The 19,506-nt window shown below is 51.5% G+C and overlaps 1 protein-coding gene across 2 annotated transcripts in view; it reads right to left on the minus strand.

The window, feature by feature from the left end:
• Positions 1-19,506, minus strand: part of ALDH18A1 (aldehyde dehydrogenase 18 family member A1) — a 1,219,662-nt gene that overhangs the window by 212,371 nt on the left and 987,785 nt on the right. For both annotated transcript variants that reach the window (XM_069611512.1, XM_069611511.1), the window contains exon 15: positions 16,323-16,444. In XM_069611512.1, the coding sequence (XP_069467613.1) occupies positions 16,323-16,444 (122 nt within the window). The remainder of the gene's footprint in view (positions 1-16,322; positions 16,445-19,506) is intronic.

Consider the following 19,506-nt stretch of genomic DNA (forward strand, 5'->3'; position numbering starts at 1 on the left):
GCCTCTCTTATGGGGAGGGAGGCGATCCAATGTTTTAATTGGGTATATTTAAATTCTTCTCTCTCCGTTATCCCCAAGTTCTATTACACTCTTGGTATGTCATCATTGTTTGACCCTGGTACATGTCTAATCTTGCTGCAGCCTGCCTGGACCCAATGTGAGCATGTGTTCTGTTCCATCCCAGTCTGAAAGTCTGGGTTACCAAACATCGGGTAGAACAGAGACAGGAATATCGTTAGGGGTCCCCCTTTTGACTGCCTTGTCCCAGGCTTCAATCCCTACTCCCACAACTTCACTTATCTTGGTGTTTGGGTGCCTATATTGTTTGTTGAGCCATAGGACGTGCGAGAGGGGGGAGCCCGCTACCGCCCTGTCTTGTTTAGCCTAGATGTTTTGTGGGAATGTGCCACCCATTCCCCTATTACCCTCAGCTGTGCAGCCTTGTAGTACCTGCGAAAATGGGGGAAGTGCCAGTCCGCTTTGGCTTTTCTGTGCTGTTAGTGTTGACATTGCAATCGTAGGGTGTTTTTCCTTCCAAATACAGCCGCTTACCATTTTGTTTAGGGATCTAAAGAATGTTTTCGGGATTCTTACTGGCAGCGCTTGGAAGTAGTAAAGTAGTTTTGTAGCACAGTCATTTTTAATGGTGACTAGTCTGCCCCACCATGAGATGTTTAGGGAGCCCCACCACGCTAGTTCTGATTTTAGATTCCCCAGGAGTTACAATAGTTCGCTTTATACATCTGCCCTATTGAAGATGTAAATTTGATCCCCATATATGCGATACCTTCTGTTGCATTGTCCAATTGTGTGGTTCCGGCTAGTCTGTTTACTGTCTCAGGGTTTTCTGTTAGATTTAGCATCTCTGACTTTAGTTTGTTGATTTTCAAGCTGGAGATACAGTCGAATAGATCTAGTTCGCCTATCAGGATCAGTAGGGATTGTTCTGGGGCAGTCAGTGCTATTAGCATGTTGTCCGCAAAGACCATTAACTTATGTTCACCCCCCCACCCCCACATTGTTATCCCCTTCACCTGTTGGGCTTCCCGGATGCGAACCAGTAGCGGCTCAAAATAAATGGCGTATAGTAAAGGTGAGAGCAAGCACCCTTGTTTGGTGCCTCTGCTCAAAGATACCGGTCTCAGAGTTCCATTCAGAGCTATCCACAACATTGGGGAGTTTTAGTTGGGTAGTTGGGCTTAATCATTTGCAGATAGTTTGCCCTGAATCCCATACGTTCCATTGTGTTGAAAAGTTGGGTCCACTCTACCATGTCAAAAGCTTTCTCTACATCCAAGGACACAAAGGCAGCTGGGGTGTGGCACATTTCTGCCTTCTCGATTAAATGACATACCCTTCGGGTGTTATCTGAAGTTTGTCTCGCTGGTATGAATCCTGATTGGTCTGGTCCTATAAGTGTCGGAAGCAGACGAGTTAGTCTCTCCGCCAACACTTTCGTGTATAACTTTGCGTCCAAGTTTATTAAGGCTATTGGCCTGTACGACCCCGGGAGAGTTTGGTCTTTTCCTTGCTTAGGAAATATCACCAATGTGGCTTCCTTCATTGATTTGGTTTTGTTCCGCTTAGTCTTAAAGCTGTTAAACAGGTTGGTTAATTTTGGTGCCAGGACATCCTGGTATTTCCTATAAAAGATATCTGGAGTACCCGTCGGGGCCCATTGCCTTGTTTCTCGGGAGTTTTTTTAAAATCTCATTTAGAACTTCCTCAACCTGAATGTCCCTTTCTAATGTCGTCCTGTCCGCCTCAAACTTGGGGGAGATTACATTTCTCGAGATATTACCTCTGTCTAGCTTCCTGTGGTACATCTGACTTGTATAGGGTCTGGTAGTAGTCCTTTAATATTTCCCCCATGTCCTCATTCAATGTCTTGATTTGAGTTTGTCTCGCAGTTTCAGGATTAATTTTCTGCGCCCCTTTTCCTGGAATTGTCTTGCCAGTAGTTGGTCTGCTACATTTGCTCTGCGATAGTAATTATGTTTTAGGTGTAGGAGTGCGGTTTCTGGTCATTGCATCGACTGCCAAACCGTTGAATGCCATACCATTGAAGAAAATGCATCGAAAAAAGCATCAAATGCATTTTTTTAAATGGTAAAGGATTTAGTTTAATTATAATGGGTTTTAAAGGTTAATAAAAGGTGGTTGGTGAAAAAATGCATTAGCCGGTTTGGCAGTCAACCATTTTTTTCAATGGTATGCATTCAACGGTTTGGCAGTCGATGCAATGACTAGGAACCAGGAGTGCTATTTCAGCTTTTTTACTTTGTCGCATCCCAAGTTGGCCTTGTAAGTGCATGAGGGCTAATTTTGCTTTCCTACTTGGGTTGTGTGCTACTTCTTTCTGTAGCTCTTTTAACTTCCCCTCTAGCTCTTCCTCTCACCCATTTCTCAGTCGGTTCCTTCATGTTTTTATGGCTATTCGGTCACCCCGCAGTATAGATTTAAAGGCGTCCTGTATAATGTCTTTTGTTGTTTCTCCCGTATCGTTATTGGAAAATAATTCTATCTTGCGTTTTATAGCTTCCACTGTTAGTTGACCCTGTAATAATTCTGCCGGGAATTTCCATGTCCATATCCCTTCCTGTGTTGTGTGTATATTTAATGTTGCTGTTATTGGGGCATAGTCCGAGAGGGAGATTGGACCTACTTTGACGCTACTCACCTTTCCTACTAAACCTGTGGAAGCCCAGCTATAGTCTATTCTGGACTGGGTATTGTGTACATCTGAGAAATGGGTGAATCCCTGTGTTTCCCCTCTTACAGCTCTCCATATGTCGTGGAGTGCTAGTATTTCAAATGCTGTCTTCAGGGCTTTTGAGGGGTCATTTGTCCCCCGTTGTGGTTTTGAGCTTCTGTCCAGGGCGGGATTGCATGCTATGTTCAGGTCGCCTCCTAGTATAAGCTCCCCCGTGGCGAATCCCTCTAGAGCCTTCAGAAACCATTTAATGTAACCATCCTGTCCTGTGTGGTCGGCGTATATTGAGGCTAGCGTCAGTTTCTTGCCAGCTAATTCTACATTAAGAAAGAGGTAACGTCCCTCTGTATCTGATAGGGAATTCTGTAGTCGTGCATTTAACCTGTCATGCAATGCGAACAGGACTCTGCCCCCTGCGTTGGCTTGGTATATTTGTGTTGACCATCTAATCTTAATGCGCCCCCTATCTGCTTTCTTAATGTGTGTTTCTTGGTACATTAAGACATATGCTTTCATTCTCCAGGCCTGCTGCTCTAGCTTTTTCCTCTTGATTGGGCTGTTCATCCCCCGCACGTTGTGCGTTAATATTCTCACTGGATTTGGGTTTCCCCTATCGACATTCCGGGCCACTTCATTTCGAGCCAGAATCCCCACCACCGGTTAATTCTCCCTTCATCCCCTCACTTCCCCCCTGTCTTTCTGCCCTGTTTGTGCCCCTCTCCCATTTGTCTCCCTCCCCCCTGAGGGGGGGACGGTCAGATTCCTAAGAGCGCTAGGATGATGTGTCCCTTGCACCTGCCCGCACTTACCCTCAGTGTTGACTTGTGGGGGGTCCTAAACCCCACTTGAGATTTCAGAAACGCCCTTCATATTCCTCCCCCTGTGCCTTCTAATGGCTGATTCCGGGTGGATCCCCCCACCCCTAATTAGGGTTAGTTACCCCCGGCTTCCTGCTTGTTCTGGTTGCTGGAATTTTTCAGGTTTAATTTCTTTCTTCCCCCTCGATCCCTTCTTCCCACCGTCTTCCAAACCTCTGCTTTTCCTGGGCCTTTTGGTCGCCCATGTGCCTGGTCACAATGGTCTTCGCCTTCCTGGTGAAGATGCAGGATCTGCTATCCCTATTCACATGTAGTGATCCTGTGCTGCCGCCCTACCCATGTGAACAGAAGGGCGAATGGAAATGTCCATTTGTATCTTACTTGGTTGGTCATTCGATGTTGTATTACTGGTCCCATTCTACTCTTCTGGAGTGTGATAATGCCAGGTCCTGGTATAGTTGGACTTCTTTCCCGTTCACTCTCAGATGACCCATTGTTCTTGCCTTTTTGACCATACAAGATCACCGCCACCAGCATCTCCCTTGGTCGTGACCCTGGCTCGTTCGACCTCTAGGGGCCCACCCGGTGCAGTCTTTCAACCTGGACTGGGGATTCTGAATCCTAGGACAACACTTCCGCAAATAGCTGGAGGACCGTACTGGTCAGATCTTTGTCTTCCACTTTTTCTGGAGGATTTCTTGATTCTAATATTAGATCTTCTTGCTCTGTTTTCCAAGTCTTCACATTTGACTTCCAGATTGCTGGATAGACGAGATAGGGGTTCTAGCACCTTGTCTGATTTTTGGGTGTCGTCTTCTATTTGTTGGACCACTTTTTCCAATGTGTCGGTCATTTCTTCCAGTTCCCACGGTCTGTTTTTACATCTTTTAGCAATTGCTTCATGATATGAAATGGCATTTACCCTTCAGTGACTGGAATTGTTCCTCGAAGGAGAGTAGGAATTGGCTCTGAAATGCCTTGAAGCAGTTTTGCAAAGAAGGAGTAGGCCTGCTCCAGCCTAAAAACTCTATAACCTTACTCATTTGTTTTCTATATGAGAAGTCAGCATGTTCAGTTGGATCTGGTTGGCCAAACTCACTCGGGAGAGGTATCTAACCCACTGGCTGACTGAAGGTTGTCGTAGAAGTCTCTTAATCTGGACTCATTGGAGATTAGCTCTTCTGGCACATTAGGGGTGGCAAATTCTAGCCCAAAAGGTGGTGCGTTATCAGAGTGTTGATCTTCCTCATAAATGGCTGATAAAGGCAAAGTCTTTTTTAGGTAAAGGTTTGAAAACTAGATTTCACAGAAGAACCAAAGCACGCCGTAATTCTCTCGAAGCATTCGCTCGGAAAAACAGAACTGAAGCCAACGGGCGCTGCGTGCGCTACTTATATTGATGATGACAGTCAGTAGAATGGAGGTCCTCGAGGGACATCGAGTCAACGAGAATGGCACACAGTGCCCCCCGTCGATTTTGGTTTTCGAAGCAGCTGGAGAGACTTACCATAAAATGAGTAATATGTGGGAGGACACAATCCATTCGAAATATGGGATCTGTGTAAACAATACTTAGACAAGCGGAAATGGTGGCATAGAGCCCGGATGAATAATCTGAAAAACCGAAATTGAATATGTGAGTCGATGTGCGATCAGAAAAGATGGGGTGATGTTATGGAAAAGGGGTATTCAACTGAGAAGTTTGAATATGTAAATGGGACACTGTTTGACTATTGCTGTTGTACAAGTATGGTAAAATCCAATGATGGGAGTGGGGTGGGGTGCAGTGGGTACAGTGAACCACTGTGCCTTTGTTTTTGTAGTATACATTGTTGAAAAAAGTTTCCAACAACAAAAAAAAAAGAAAAAAAAAGAAAATCCAGACAGAATCGGAGGGAAGTCTTCCTCGTGCTGGGGGTCAAGTAAAGCCACTGATCACCAGGGAAGGGTGTAGAAATTATAAGTTACTCACCGTAGTGACTAATGTACTCTTCGTCCTCTTTCCTCCATACTGCATGGGAGTCCCTTCCAAGGGACAGGAGACGGAACCTTTTTCACCAGAAAAAAATCTTCTGCCCCTTTAAATTTAGAGGTGCGAAGGGGTGTGGCCCTGGGAGCATGTGCTGCCCTGACTCCGCCCTCTGGCACCACACCTCAGTCCCCATAGGCACGTCGACAATAGATTTAACATTGCCTAATAACACCAGTTTTATTAGGGGGGAGGTTGGCAGGACGTATGGAGGAAAGGGGACTAGTCACTACGGTGAGTAACTTATAATTACTCTTATGTCCCGTCCCCTTTCCTCCATACTACCTGGGCGATTACAACTGAATGTAGCCCCAGGGTGGAGAGGAGACCCTCCTTAAGCAAACCGGTTTCTAAAGACCGCCTGCCCAAAAGCCGTGTCTGTTCTAGAACCGGCATCCAAACAGTAAGCAGTGCTTGCAGAAAGCCGAAGGGGTGACCCATGTGGCTGCCCGGCTTATGACTTGCCTGGGGACATGCCGCTGGAAAGTGATGGCTGTTGCCTTGGCTGACCGCGTGGGCATGCATGCTGGCTGGCAGTGGCTTGTGCTGTCCTTCGTAGGCTTCTTTGATGGCCCAGACCATCCAACGGACTATGGAGGCCCCATACCCCGGTTTTGATCCTCCGAAGGTGACAAAAAGCATCCGACTTGCAGAAGCGCGTGGTTCTGTCCAGGTAGAATTTCAGGGCATGCCTGACATCAAGGCAGTGCAGAACTCTCAGTGCCTAGTCTTTCGGCTCAGCAAAAAACGTGGGCAATACGATTTTTTCATTCCGATGGAATGCAGACGGCACCTTAGGTAGGAATGCTGGGTGCGTCCGTAGGACTACCTTGGCCTTGTGAAACAGTGTATGGCTCCGAGGTGACCAGTGCCTGGATTTCGCCGATTCTGCGAGCCGAGGTGAGGCCGACTAACAAGGCTGTCTTAATGGTGACGAGCCTGATGTCCGCGGATGCCATAGGTTCGAATGGTTGTGCGCCAGGGCACCCAAGACTAGGTTGAGGTCCAACATGTGGTGTGGCCTCTTGATGGGCAGGTAGAGCATGGTGAGATCCGTCAAATGTCTCTTGACAATTGGGTTGTAAGAGGAAAAAAACTCTCCTCAGAGTTAGTGTCCACCTGCACGCCTGAGTGGGTGAGGTGCGCCGAGAAGGAAAGCACGTCGTCCAGAGTACATGCAAAGGGGTCGATTTCCTTGGAGGCTGCCCAGTGATAGTACCAGGTCCATTTACTCTTATACTGGGCCCAGGTAGCCTTGCTCCTTGCGCCCTGTATGATCTCCAGAGTAGCCTGGGAGAGGCTGGGGTGCCTTAGCGTCACCTGCTCAGGAACCATGCTGTGAGGGCTAGCTTCTGTTTCCCGGGGTGGATGACCCTGCCCCCCCTGCTGCGCCAGAGGATGTGCTGGGCCAGTCAGGAGGTGAATCAGAGGCATCTCAGAGAGGATGAGCAGCTCAGAGAACCATGGCCTGGCTGGCCACCATGGAGCTATTAGAATGATGATGAGCTGGCGAGACACCTTGATCTTACAAATCACTCAATCAGCGGAGTGGGCGGGAAGGCGCAAGCGGTCATGCCGCTCCACTGAATCTGAAATGCGCCACCCAGGGAGCCGGGGCCCTGTCCCTGCCAGGAGGCGAACTGAGGGAACCTCTTGTGCCAGGTGGGAAAGAGACCCACCTGGGGACAACCCCATCTGCAGAAGATCTCCTGAGTAATGAGGTCGTAGATGTCCGCTCCCAACCTGCTGAGCCTGTCTGCCTCCAGGTTGGATTCCCCCGGAAGGTGGACTGCCATGCGGTAGATGTTTCCAGGGCCCACTCCCACATGCTGATTGCCAGCCTGCTTGTTGACATAGTACATGCTGGTCGAGTTGTCTGTCTGGATGAGGACAACTTTGCCCCATATAAGTGGGAGGAATGCTCTGACCACTAGCCAGATGGCGTTAAGCTCCAACCAATTGCTGTGGTACTCCTGCTCGTGTCGGGTCCAGGTGCCGTGGACAAAAAGATCGTCCAGAGTGGCTACCCATCCCTCGAGCGAGGAGTCCGTCATGATGGTGACCTGCGGGATGGGAGGACGGAAGGGCTTGCACATCTGTAGGTTGCAGTCCATGGACCACCATGTGAGGTCCTGGTGGAGAGATGGAGGAACGTTGATCTCGGATTCAGAGCCCCGCTCCTGGTTCCATGATGCCGCGAAGTGCAGCTGTATCCTCCTCATCTTGAGTCTCATGTGGGGGACCGCTGCCAAGAGACCCAGGAGGTGCTGGTACCACTAGGCCGAGGTCACCTCTCTGCTGAGGTAGTGAGTAATGGCCCGCTTGAAGACTGATCTTGTCCTCCGAAGGAAACACCCTCTCGGAGCACGTGTCCCAGATGAGGCCCAAGAATGTCAGATTCTGCATGGGTTGCAGCTGCGACTTTTTGAGGATGAGTGAAAAGCCCAGATCGTGCAGTGTGTTCATAAGAGCCTGGGAATTGTGGTGAACTGCTTCCGCCGATGTAGCCCTGACGAGCCAGTCGTCGAGGTATGGGTAGATGTGGAGGCCCTGAGAAGGGCAGCCACAGTATTCATGAGTCTGGTAAAGACGCTGTGGGCCGAGTTGAGGCCAAAAGGAAGGACCCTGTATTGGAAATGGTAGCCAAGGATTCTGAACTGTAGGAAAGAAAAATGGGGCTGCCATATAGGGACGTGTAGATACATGTCCTTCAGATCCAAGGAGCACATCCAGTCTCCCTTGCACAATGTCTCCGCTATAAAAACTGGCGTAACCATCTTGAATTTTTGTAGAGGTAAGGAAAGGTTGAGGGTGGAAAGGTTCAGCACAACTCTCAGAATCGCCTGGTTCTTTTTCTGAATGGTGAAAATCCTGGAGTAGAAGCCCAAGCCTCGCTGGGCCCAGCCTCCTACAGAACTCTTGATTGTGGATATGGAGGCCTACCTTGCTCCGCAGGCTGAGGCCTGGTAGGCGCAACACCCTCGGCCCCAGGGGCCGGTAGAGCTGCGTTTCGGCGCCCCCATTGCCATATTGCCAGTACTAGTGCGTGGCCCCTCGGGTGAAGACCTGTTACGAGGACCTTGCAGTCCCTCACTGTCACCTGCAGGATCCCTCGACCCGTAGGCCAGTAGCCGGGAAGGCCTCGGTGCACGTGCTGGTAGTAGAACCTGGACGGTCCCTCCCACGGGGGGAGAGTCCTCGGGAAGGAGTCTCCCTTGTGAGGTGCGATGGAGAACAGAGGCCCTACCTTGGGCCTGGAACGATGTTTGACGAAGTCGGAACAATTTACTTACCTGTAACTGTTGTTCTCCAGCATGGGTCTGGCATGGATTCACATGCTCATGAATATTCCCCGTCGTCAGGCTGGGAATCCTCGGTAAAGAAAAAATCAGTATCAGTTTCGTTTCTGATCTGTCTTTCTTAGTAGTAACCAATCACTGATCTCTGGGTCATACTGCCCCCAGCCAATGACTGCCCTCTCCCTAAGCCCCTCCCCTGGCAGCCATCCTCAGATTTGGTAGCACGTAAAGTGGCAGTATGACCAAGTGAAGAGCCGCAGAGGGGAAGGAGGGAGGGTTCGCATGTGAATCCATGCCAGACCCATGCTGGAGAACAACAGTTACAGGTAAGTAACTTGTTCCTTCTCCAGCATGGGGTCTGGCATGGATTTACATGCTCATGAATATAAGAATACATGGCAGTATACACATGGACAACCACGGGATGTGGCAACAGGCTCAACATTAAGCAATACAACAACTCAACATTAAGCATCTCTTACCGCCTCACCAGGCTCACCTTAAGCGAACAGGTTGCGCAGCACTGCTTGGCCGACCCTGGACTCCTCCCTGGAGTCCCGATCGACGCAGTAGAATCTTGTGAAGGTGTGCGTCGACCTCCACGTAGCAGCCCTGCAGATGTCCAGCAGGGGCACACCAGACAGGAACGCGGTGGTAGCAGCAATCGCTCTGGTCGAATGGGCTCTCGGACGGCCGGGCAGCGGTCGGTTTGCCAACCGGTGACAGTGCATGAAGCAGCCGGAGAGCCATCTGGAAATGGAAGCCTTCGAGAGAGCCTTCCCTTGATTCACAGGTCCAAATTTCACAAATAGCTGTGATGTCTTCCGAAAACTCTTCGTGCGGTCCACGTAGAACTTCAGCGCTCTAGCTACGTCCAGCGAGTGCAGAGTCCTCTCGGCCTGCGACAAAGGCGACGGGAAGAAAACTGGCAACACCAAGGGCTTGTTGAGGTGGAAGTCCGACGGCACCTTGGGCATAAAGGAGGGGTGCGTCCTCCTCACCACCCTCGTGTCGTGAAAAGTCAAGTATGGAGGCTTGCAAGATAGGGCCTGGATCTCTCCCACTCGTCGTGCGGAGGTGATGGCCACGAGAAATGCCGTCTTCCACGACAGGAACTTCAACGGCGCCGAATCAATAGGCTCGAATGGGGCCCCCCCCATGAGCCTGGTCAGCACCACGTTGAGCTCCCACGCCGGGGCAGGGGCATTCACCGGCGGGAACGATTGGAATAGTCCCTTCATAAATTCCTTCACCAGGCGATGAGACCACAAGGACTCCCGTCCTGTAGTTCTGGTGTATCGGGAGATGGCAGCCAGATGTATCTTGATGGAGGCGTGAGCCAGTCCAGCTTTGGCCAGCGACAGTAGGTACGGCAATACTTGAGGGGCCGTAATCCGCAGAGGGTTAATCTTCTGTGCACAGCACCAGACAGAGAACCTCTTCCACTTATGTCCATAGCACTTGAGAGTTGAGGACGCCCTGGCTTTTGCAAGAACCTCTCTGCAGTCAGCCGGGATATCGTATCCTCCAAACTCTAGTGCTGCAGGAGCCAAGCCTGCAAGTTCAGCGACTCCGGGTCATGATGAAGAATGGCGCCTCCTCCTCTGAAGAGAAGATCCGCGCCCGTCGCCAGCTTGATAGGTGGGGACGTTGACAAGTCCAGAAGGTCCGGGAACCAGATCCGTCTCGGCCACGCCGGTGAGACGAGGATCATCCTGCACCTGGACCTCTTAAGCTGGTTGATGAGATGGAGCAGCAACGGCAACAGAGGGAACGCGTACAGGAACAGGCCGTCCCAAGGGAACGAGAAAGCATCGCCCATGCTCCTCGGCTGTGTGAACCTGCTGGGGAACCTCTGGCACTTGGAGTTCGTCGTTGTCGCGAACACGTCGATCTGGGGTTTGCCCAATCGTTGAAAGAGCCGATCCACCCGGTCCTGGCGTAGTTCCCACTCATGGCACGAGCGCAGCTCCCTGCTGAGTGAGTCGGCGATGGTGTTTTTTATTCTTGCCAGGTGGAAGGGAACCAGAAACATCCCCTGGGCCACGGCCCAGTGCCACAGATCCTGGGCCTGCTTGGATAGGGCTGGGGATCTGGTGCCTCCCTGCTTCCGGATGTAGAACATCGTGGTGGTGTTGTCGGTGAAGATCCTCACCACTTTGTCCTTGAGGGACGGAAGGAACGATTTGAGTGCCCAGAACACGGCTTATAGCTCCAGGATGTTGATGTGGAGAGACCTCTCCTCCGGGAGCCAGAGGCCTCTTGCGTGGAGATCTCCGGTGTGGGCCTCCCATCCCTCCAGGGAGGCGTCCGTCGTCACCGTCTCCTGATAAGCCGGGGTCTGAAAGTCTGTGCCTGCCGTGAGGTGCGCATGGGTACCCCACCATAGAATCGGCCGACGGAACTCCTCGACGAGCGGGATCCTGTCTTCGAAGCTGCCCGCCGCTTGAATCCAGCGGCCGTCGTGGAACTCTTGTAGCGGACACATCCGAAGTCTGCAAAGGGGCACAAGGTAGATGCACGAGGACATCATCCCGAGGAGGGACTTGATGGACCTCACCCTGGCCACGTCCGTGGCTAACAGGCGCTGCACCTTGCCCAAAATGGCCTTTGTCCTTTCTTCCGACGGAGATGCCAATTGCTCCACTGTATCGAGCTTTGCTCCCAAAAACAGTGCCACCTGCGAAGGAAACAGGTGGGATTTGGGGTAGTTGATGGCGAATCCCAGTTCTGTGAGCAGGCGGACGGTCCTCGCCGTGTGTTCGACGGCGAGTTCTCTTGACCTTGCACGGATTGCCAGTCGTCCAGGTAGGGGTAGACGTGGATCCCCTGCAGGCGCAGCCGCGCTGCCACTGGTGCGAGGCACTTGGTGAACACCCTGGGTGCCGACTTCAATCCGAACGGCAGGGCTCTGAATTGGTAGTGACGCCCATGGACTACGAATCTGAGGAACTTTGTGTCCTTTTAGAATGGGGATGTGGAAGTAAGCATCCTCCAGGTCCGATGACGATAGGAAGTCGCCCTCCTCCAGCTGTCCCAGCACGTACTGAAGGGTGACCATCCTGAATTTCTGTGCCTTGATGTACTTGTTCAACTGATGCAGGTCCAGGATGGGGCGCCAACCGCCTGTCTTCTTTCTGACGAGGAAGTACCTCGAGTATACTCCGGAGCCCCAGAGCCTCTTGGGGACGAGCTCGATGGCACCTTTCTTGAGTATCGCCCTTACCTCCAACAGCAGTTGAGGAACGTGATTCTCCTTCCTGGCCACGGGAGGAATGCGAGGACACTTCTTTTGAAATTCTAGCGAGTGTCCGTGGGACAGGGTGTCCAGCACCCAACGGTCAGTGGAGATGGACTCCCACACGCTGACGAACTTCGTCAGCCGGCCTCCCACCGGGGTGCTTCGGTGGGGGCCCGACGCTACGGCCCGTTCAGTCCTGCTTGGAAGAGGCCTTGCCGCCTTGGCCTCCTTGACGATGGCGGGGAGACCCTCCTTGCTTGCCGCGGCCTCTGTAGGCCTCCTGGGACAAGGAGCAGGCCGCCTGTCGGTACGTAGAAGAGCCACCGATAGATCCCTTGGAGGCTCCCTGTCTGCCTCCGGAGCTCAGAAAGGGCCGCCATTGCTGAAGGACTCGTAGGGCTCGGGCTGTCTCCGTGTCGGTCTTGATGGCCTGGAGGGACTCATCCACCGTCTTCCCAAACAGGTTGTTGCCATCTAATGGCAGGTCCAACACTCTGGTCTGGACGCCCTGGCGAAAGTCCGTCGCCTTGAGCCATCCTCGTCGTCGAAGGCAAACCCCATTGCCCAGCTGGCGAAATCCGGTATCAGCAATGTCCGTTGCCACCGTTATGGCATGATCTGACGCCACCTCACCTTCCTGCAGAATCTGTAGGGCCTCCACCCTCTTGTCGTCCGGTAGGAAGTCTAGCAGGGGAGGTATCTTGAACCAAAGCTCCCTGTTGTAACGGGCCACAATCGCTAAGGCATTGGCCGCCTTAATCGTCGTCGTCCCATGGAGTCCAACTTCTTGCCTTCGCTGTCTGGCGGGGAAGTGGAAGTTGAAGCCGCCGCACCCGCCGTTTTCTTCTTGGCCGCTGCCGAGACGACCGAGTCCAGCGTGGGCTGGGCCCTGAGGCACAAGGGGGCGGCATTGGGGACCCGGTACTTCTTCTCGTACCTGTCCCTTTTGGCGGGTGTCGTGGAAGGGTTCTTCAGGATAGCCAGCCCCTCGTCCCAGATGTCATCGAGCAACGGTACCGCGAGGACCGTCTTTCTCTTGGTCTCCCGTCGTTGGTAAAGAAAACCTTCCTTTTTCTGTTCCTCAGGGCAGAGCTGGAAGAGCTCGGATGCCCTGGCTATCATGGCGTGGAAAGAGCCAATTTCGTCAGGCGGAGAGGCCCGAGGGGAGGGGGGGTGAAGGAATGTCCGTTGTATCATCGCCGCCGTTGTCGTCCGTCCCCATCACTGTATCTGTCGCCGTATCATCCCGAGGGTCCGGCGAGGGGGATGAGGCGTTCACAGGCCTCGTGGGCACGAAGGGCGGTGCAGGGTGGACTCTCCTCCGCTTGTTCGGAGGGCTTCCCGACGGTCCTGGTTCTGGATCCTCCGTCGGGGTCCGTGGTAACCTCGTCCTTATCTCAGTACATAAGGATTGGATCGCCAACAAAATGGCCGCTGAGCTATCCTGGGGCTCGGGCAATGGCTGCTACGGACGGGATGGCTGCTCCACTGGGCCCTCGCCGTCACCATCGTCGCTATCTTCGATCACATCAGCAGTAACCTTCCCCTGGGATCGAAACTTCTCGAACCTCTCGTTGAGGCCTTTCGAACCTCTCATTGAGGCCTTTCACGATTTCCACCGGATCCTCCTCGGAGGCTGAATCCGAGTCCGTAATGGCCACCGCCCCCCACCCCTCTTTTTCCACCGGGGTCTTCACGGGGGTCTTAACGATGGTCTGGAAAGAGGATTCCCTCCGCGGTGGCAGGGAATCTCTGGGCCCAGAGGCCGCCTCCACTGGCGTAGTCTTTGCCGGCTTTGCCAGGGCCGCTGCGACTCCCTCAATAGAGGCCTTTGCCGGGTGGATCAAGGCCCTCACCACCTTAGGTGCGTCCTGGGCCTTCGCTTTGGGCGGTCATCGCCTCGCTCCCTTCGAGATCGACCGGGGCCTCTCCAGAAGCTTACCCGGGTTCTCCGTCTTCCTCTTCCCCGAACCACAGCGCTGGCTCGTGGTTGATCGTGCCGGGGAAGTCGCGCCCTGCTTGGCAGCCGAAGGGCCCGACCTTTCGGCGCTCCCGGTGCCGTGGACACAGTGCTTGGCCTTCTGTTGGGCCCCCGTCGCCGGGGCGCCCTCACAGGACTTAGAAGACCGCTCAGACTTTTTCTTCGCCTTTTCACCTGCTGTGCCCTTCTCCAGCCAGGCGGCAAGGCGGGAATGACTATCTTGCTTGGTCCATTCCGACAGGTTCTTGCAGAACGCACAGTCCTTCTCCACGTGCGTCTTGTCCTCATGAAGGCAGTAGAGACATCTCGAATGCTCGTCCTCCTTGAAAACATTTTGCAATCCGCATCCCGGGCAGCTCCTGAACAGCTTGGATTCGGGCGTCGAGCTTCCCTTGTCCTGGGCCATGTCCGTTGAGGTAGGCCTCAGATCTTCTGGAATCCTCCAAGAAGCGTAACTCGACGAAAAACTTCACCCTTGAGGGGCGTAGAAGAATTCCGAAACGGGTCCCCGTTATCGGAAGTAGAAACGGTGGAACTTGAGGCTCGATTAAACCGAAAAAATGAGAACATCTCCTGAAAAAGCGCAAAAACGCAGTAAAAGCTCGAGAGCTAAAGCACGAGGACTCCCAACACTTGAACGTGCGGTAAAAATCTGAGGATGGCTGCCAGGGGAGGGGCTTAGGGAGAGGGCAGTCATTGGCTGGGGGCACTATGACCCAGAGATCAGTGATTGGTTACTACTAAGAAAGACAGATCAGAAACAAAACTGATACTGATTTTTTCTTTACCGAGGATTCCCAGCCTGACGGGGAATATTCATGAGCATGTGAATCCACGCCAGACCCCATGCTGAAGAACTTCAGGTCCTCTGGAAGCGGTTTCTGGAAGAGCTCCCTCCACCTGCCTAGCCTGTTCTTCAGAGATCTCGATGACAGGGCGTTGCACGCTGTACAAGCTTGCCAACCATGGTCTGGGCCAAGGCAACGTAGGCAGAGGGCGTCTGAAGTTGGGACGAGCCCGTCGCAGGATGGACACCTACTGAACCCTGTGGAAGGAGGAGTGTGACGCCTGAGGACCGAGTACCTATATGATAAAAAGACAGAAGTATCTGCACGTGGAATTACATGGCCGATGCCAAACCCAGGAGCGCTGGTGAATTCGGCCCGTTCCCGTCGACGAGGAAAAGGGGACGGAGGTGTGGTGCCAGAGGGCGGAGTCAAGGCAGTGCATGCTCCCAGGGCCGCACCCCTGCGTGCCTCTAGATGTAGAGGGGAAGAAGGTTTTTTCTGGTGAAAAAGGTTCCGTCTCTTGGAAGGGATGCCCATGCAGTATGGAGGAAAGGGGACGGGACGTAAAGGTACCCAAAAACAAAATGCAAGTCATTTTCTTTGGTGCCATACTCAAATCAAAGTAGCAGGAAGATAGTGGTCTGGAATCCGGCATCTGCAAGTGAAGATCAATAAAAGTAATCTTCAAAGCAGTTCCAGGTAGAAGTGTGAACCTGTCTGCTAGAACAAACTAGTGGAGCGTTGAATTGTGAAACCAAGCATACAAAAAGGCCAGGAGAAGGGAGTCATTCCCCCTGGTGTTGTGAACTGTGAGATAAGCCTGAGAAAGGCTAGGGGAAGGGGGACATTCCCCCTGGTGTTGAGAACTGTGAGAACAAAGCCAAAGGGGGAGGCCGGGAGAAGGGAGTCATTTGCCTGGTAATTGAGCTTGCAAGGAGGATCAAACCATCAATCCAGGGGAAGGGAGCAATTCTCCCTAGAGTAAAGAAATAGTGAATCTTTTGACGCATATTGTTAAAGGATCAGAAATCCTGTTTTTGTTTGTGAAGAATCAGAACCAGGGGGAGGGGAGTAATTCCCCCTGGTGAGGAACTTGCAACCAGAACTGTGCCATCCAGTCTAGGAGGAGAGAGTCATTCTCCTGGACCAATAACATTGGTGCAACCTTTTGGTCCAGTTATAAATGTAAGGGATAGAAATAGGGATGGTGGACTCTAAATAAAGACATCCTGACAGACCCATTAGCACATTGAGGCAGGGAAACCCCTCAGATATAGGGAAAGACCGGTTCTCTCTTTATTTTTATACTGAATAAAAGTCTATAGCAATCACGATGCCACCTGTGTGTTAGTCTCCTCCTTCTGCACCCTTACAATATATAAATATACAGCCCGGGAAATGAGGCATAAGCAAACTTGCAAGTAAAGTCAGATAGTGCCACATCCAAACTGACCTGTTCCACTCGCAGCATGTCAATAATCTGATCGAATACAGGGGTCCTTAGCAAGTCTCGGTGGATTAAGAGCGTCTCCAGAGCATTACAAGCTGCAGGATAGTCACACTTTGAGTCTCTTACTGCCATTGGGAAGTAGAAAGAAGAACATTAACAAACTGAAGTCTTCTCATACAAATTCACCAGTAGGGTCCCAGATTTGTTTCAATGATCGACATTTTTATACGAACAAATTTCAAACGTTTAAGAATCAGATTGTACAACTGTATGTATTTTTGATATTCTGCGATGGTTTCTGCCAAGGGTAGCCAGGAAAACAATCATATGGATGTATTATTAAAATGCTTTCATAATAAAACATTACTTTTTTTCATCCCCAATTTAGTGTTAATTTGACTATTCTCATTTCATTCAGACTGTATTCTACCATAGCAACCATTAATTTATATTTCTTGTAGCACCCCATGCAACCTAATGGTCGTTTCATAGCATGCAAAGCCAAGATAGAGGGAGCCAGCAGAGGATATTGGACTTGTTTTCGAAAGGAAAAAGGCATAATAGGAACACATCTAAAGTAGACTTTATGACAAAGGTTGGAGGAGAGTGTTCCAGATGGAAGGAGCTTGCACAGCTAAACACCTGCCTCCCATACATCGATTTGAGAATCTGGAAACGTCAAGGAGGGCAGAGTCTGAGGCTCCGAAGGCTATTGCTGGTTGGCAGGCCTTGATAAATGCCTGGATGCAAATCATTCCTTGGCTATATAAGGCTTGGAGTGCAAGGGAGAGGAACTTGAATATGATTTGGGCCGGAGGTAGCCAGTGCAGTTGGGAGAGTGTAGGTATGGTGTATGTGTGTGGTTTGAGATTGAAGGCAAGTCTTGCTGCATTTTTCCGTATGGTTTGTTTAGCCAGGGAGGTTTAGAGAGACCAGAGTATATAGGGTGTAGGTATAGTTCACCCTCGATGGGATTTTAGCTCGGAGAAGTGTAGGCCTCTGAATGGGAAAGGTGAACAAGTTACACACCTTATGCAAGTTGGTTCCGATGGATACAAGGTCTTCTTTGCAGATTCCAGATCTTTGATGCCTTATCTTTCAAATGTGCAGACTCGAGGATAATGTAGTCCTTGTTTCCCAGCCCGAACCGAAGACAGGGAGCATCCAATCTTGGCCTAGGTCAGGAACAGTTCTCATGGAAATCACCTTCCCCTCTCCCCAGCCCACAGAGAGGGGCACTGCACCCACTTAATAAAATTGCTGAGAACAGGACATGGGCCACACCTAGAATTCTTTGATCGCTAAGGGAGACATTCACCAGAGCAAATTTTATCCCAACAGGGACTCCTCTGTATTTAATAAAACCACACATACCTTTTATCTTCTCCCTAGGATTCCCCTGGCGTGAGTTCCAACTGACTGGGCACCCGTTACGTCAGCCCACACTGCCATGGAGGGGTTTCAGGGATCCTTAGGAGGAGTCTGGCGCAACAGATCCCCTACCTAAACTCAGTTACGATCCACATGGAGTGCGAGGCCAGAAGATGGCCTCTGAGTGGTCCCATCTTGCTAGGTGGCCTCAGACAGGTCGCCACACTATCCCACACCAGAGTACCTCCACTCTACCCCCCATTTTAAATAATGGCCATCTTTATATATTGTCCTACATCTTTATATATTGTCCTACTTACCACTACTTAGCATTCCCCCAAATACTTACTCCGAACACCATGGCTCCCCCTACATATCAATACTAGATAAACATTGACTTACAACCTATATACTACACAACACTTTCAACAATGGGGTGACGGCTGCAGTCAGTCACCTCTTCCCAGTCCTGGTGCAAGGTTGCTCCTGGTAGCAAGGCTGAATGGTAGCGACCATCATAATGGACATGATAAAGCTACCTTCAAGGAAACGGCCTCATTACATGTTTGGCAGTAATTCGGCGGTCTATCTTCCCAATTACAACCAAAAACATTTACTGTTACCTCCACTTCGTTCTGTGGGATTACGACAAGATTCCAAGTGGTGGAAGGGCAGTGTAATTCCCCAATTCTGGAGTCCTCATGACTCCATGCGGATATTGGCAGATTTATAGCGAGCAGTCATTTCGCTGCAGTAAATCTGTCCAGAGCTAGCCTGGAGATCATCCAGGGTGCTAGGCGCAAGGCCACTAGGAGCCAATACAGAAGTAAATGGAGCAGATTCTAAGAGGATCAAACCCCTGACGTGCACACTGCACGATGTGCTCTCTTTCTCGGCACCTCTTGCCCACTCAGGCTTACAGGTGGACACATGTTGCACCTATCTCGCAGCCATAGGAGCATACAGAAATTCGGAAGAGGTCTTCTCTTCCAACCCGATAGTCAAGAAACATCTGGCGGGCTTGTCCAGGCTTTACCCGCCCATCAAGAAGCCACACCCTGTGTGTGACCTCAATGAGGTGCTGGGTGCCTTGGCGCACAAACTCTTCGAGCCAACGGCGTTCGTGGACATCAGGCTGGTCACCCTCAAGACAGGTCTGCTAGTAGGTCTTGCCTCTGCTCGCAGAGTCAGTGAAATCCAGGCTCTGGTGGCTTCAGAACCCTATAACACTTTCTACAGGGATAAGGTGGTCCTGCAGACTCACCTGGCATTCCTACCTAAGAAACCCTCTGCGTTCCATCTGAACGAGGAAATAGTCCTACCTACATTCTTCGCGGACCCCAAGGACGAGGCTCAGAGTCTTGCACTGATTGGATGTCAGACACGCTCTGAAATTCTATCTGGAGAGGACAAAGGGCTTCCCCAAGTCAGACGCACTCTGTCACCTTTGGGGGCTCCAGACCCGGGTATCAGGCATCCAAGGCCTCCATCGCAAGGGGGATGGTTGCAGCCATCAAGGAGGCCTGTGATAGGGTAGTGTGAACCGCTGCCAGCCAACATGCACGCCTATGCCGTCAGGGCCAAGGCCATCGCATTTCAGCAGCATGTTCCCTGGCAGGTCATAAGCAGGGCAGCTACCTGGGCCACCCCCTCAGCTTTCTGTAAGAATGACTGTTTGGACGCTGGCTCAAAGTCAGACGCGGCCTTCAGACAGGTGGTTCTAAGGAACTTGTTTGCTTAAGGAGGGCCTCCTCTCCACCCTGGGGCTTCATTCCGTTGTAATCGCCCATGCAGTATGGTGGAAAGGGGACGGGAC

Source organism: Ambystoma mexicanum, chromosome 8 (genome assembly GCF_040938575.1).
Source record: "Ambystoma mexicanum isolate Mex_15411 chromosome 8, UKY_AmexF1_1, whole genome shotgun sequence".
Taxonomy (NCBI): domain Eukaryota; kingdom Metazoa; phylum Chordata; class Amphibia; order Caudata; family Ambystomatidae; genus Ambystoma; species Ambystoma mexicanum.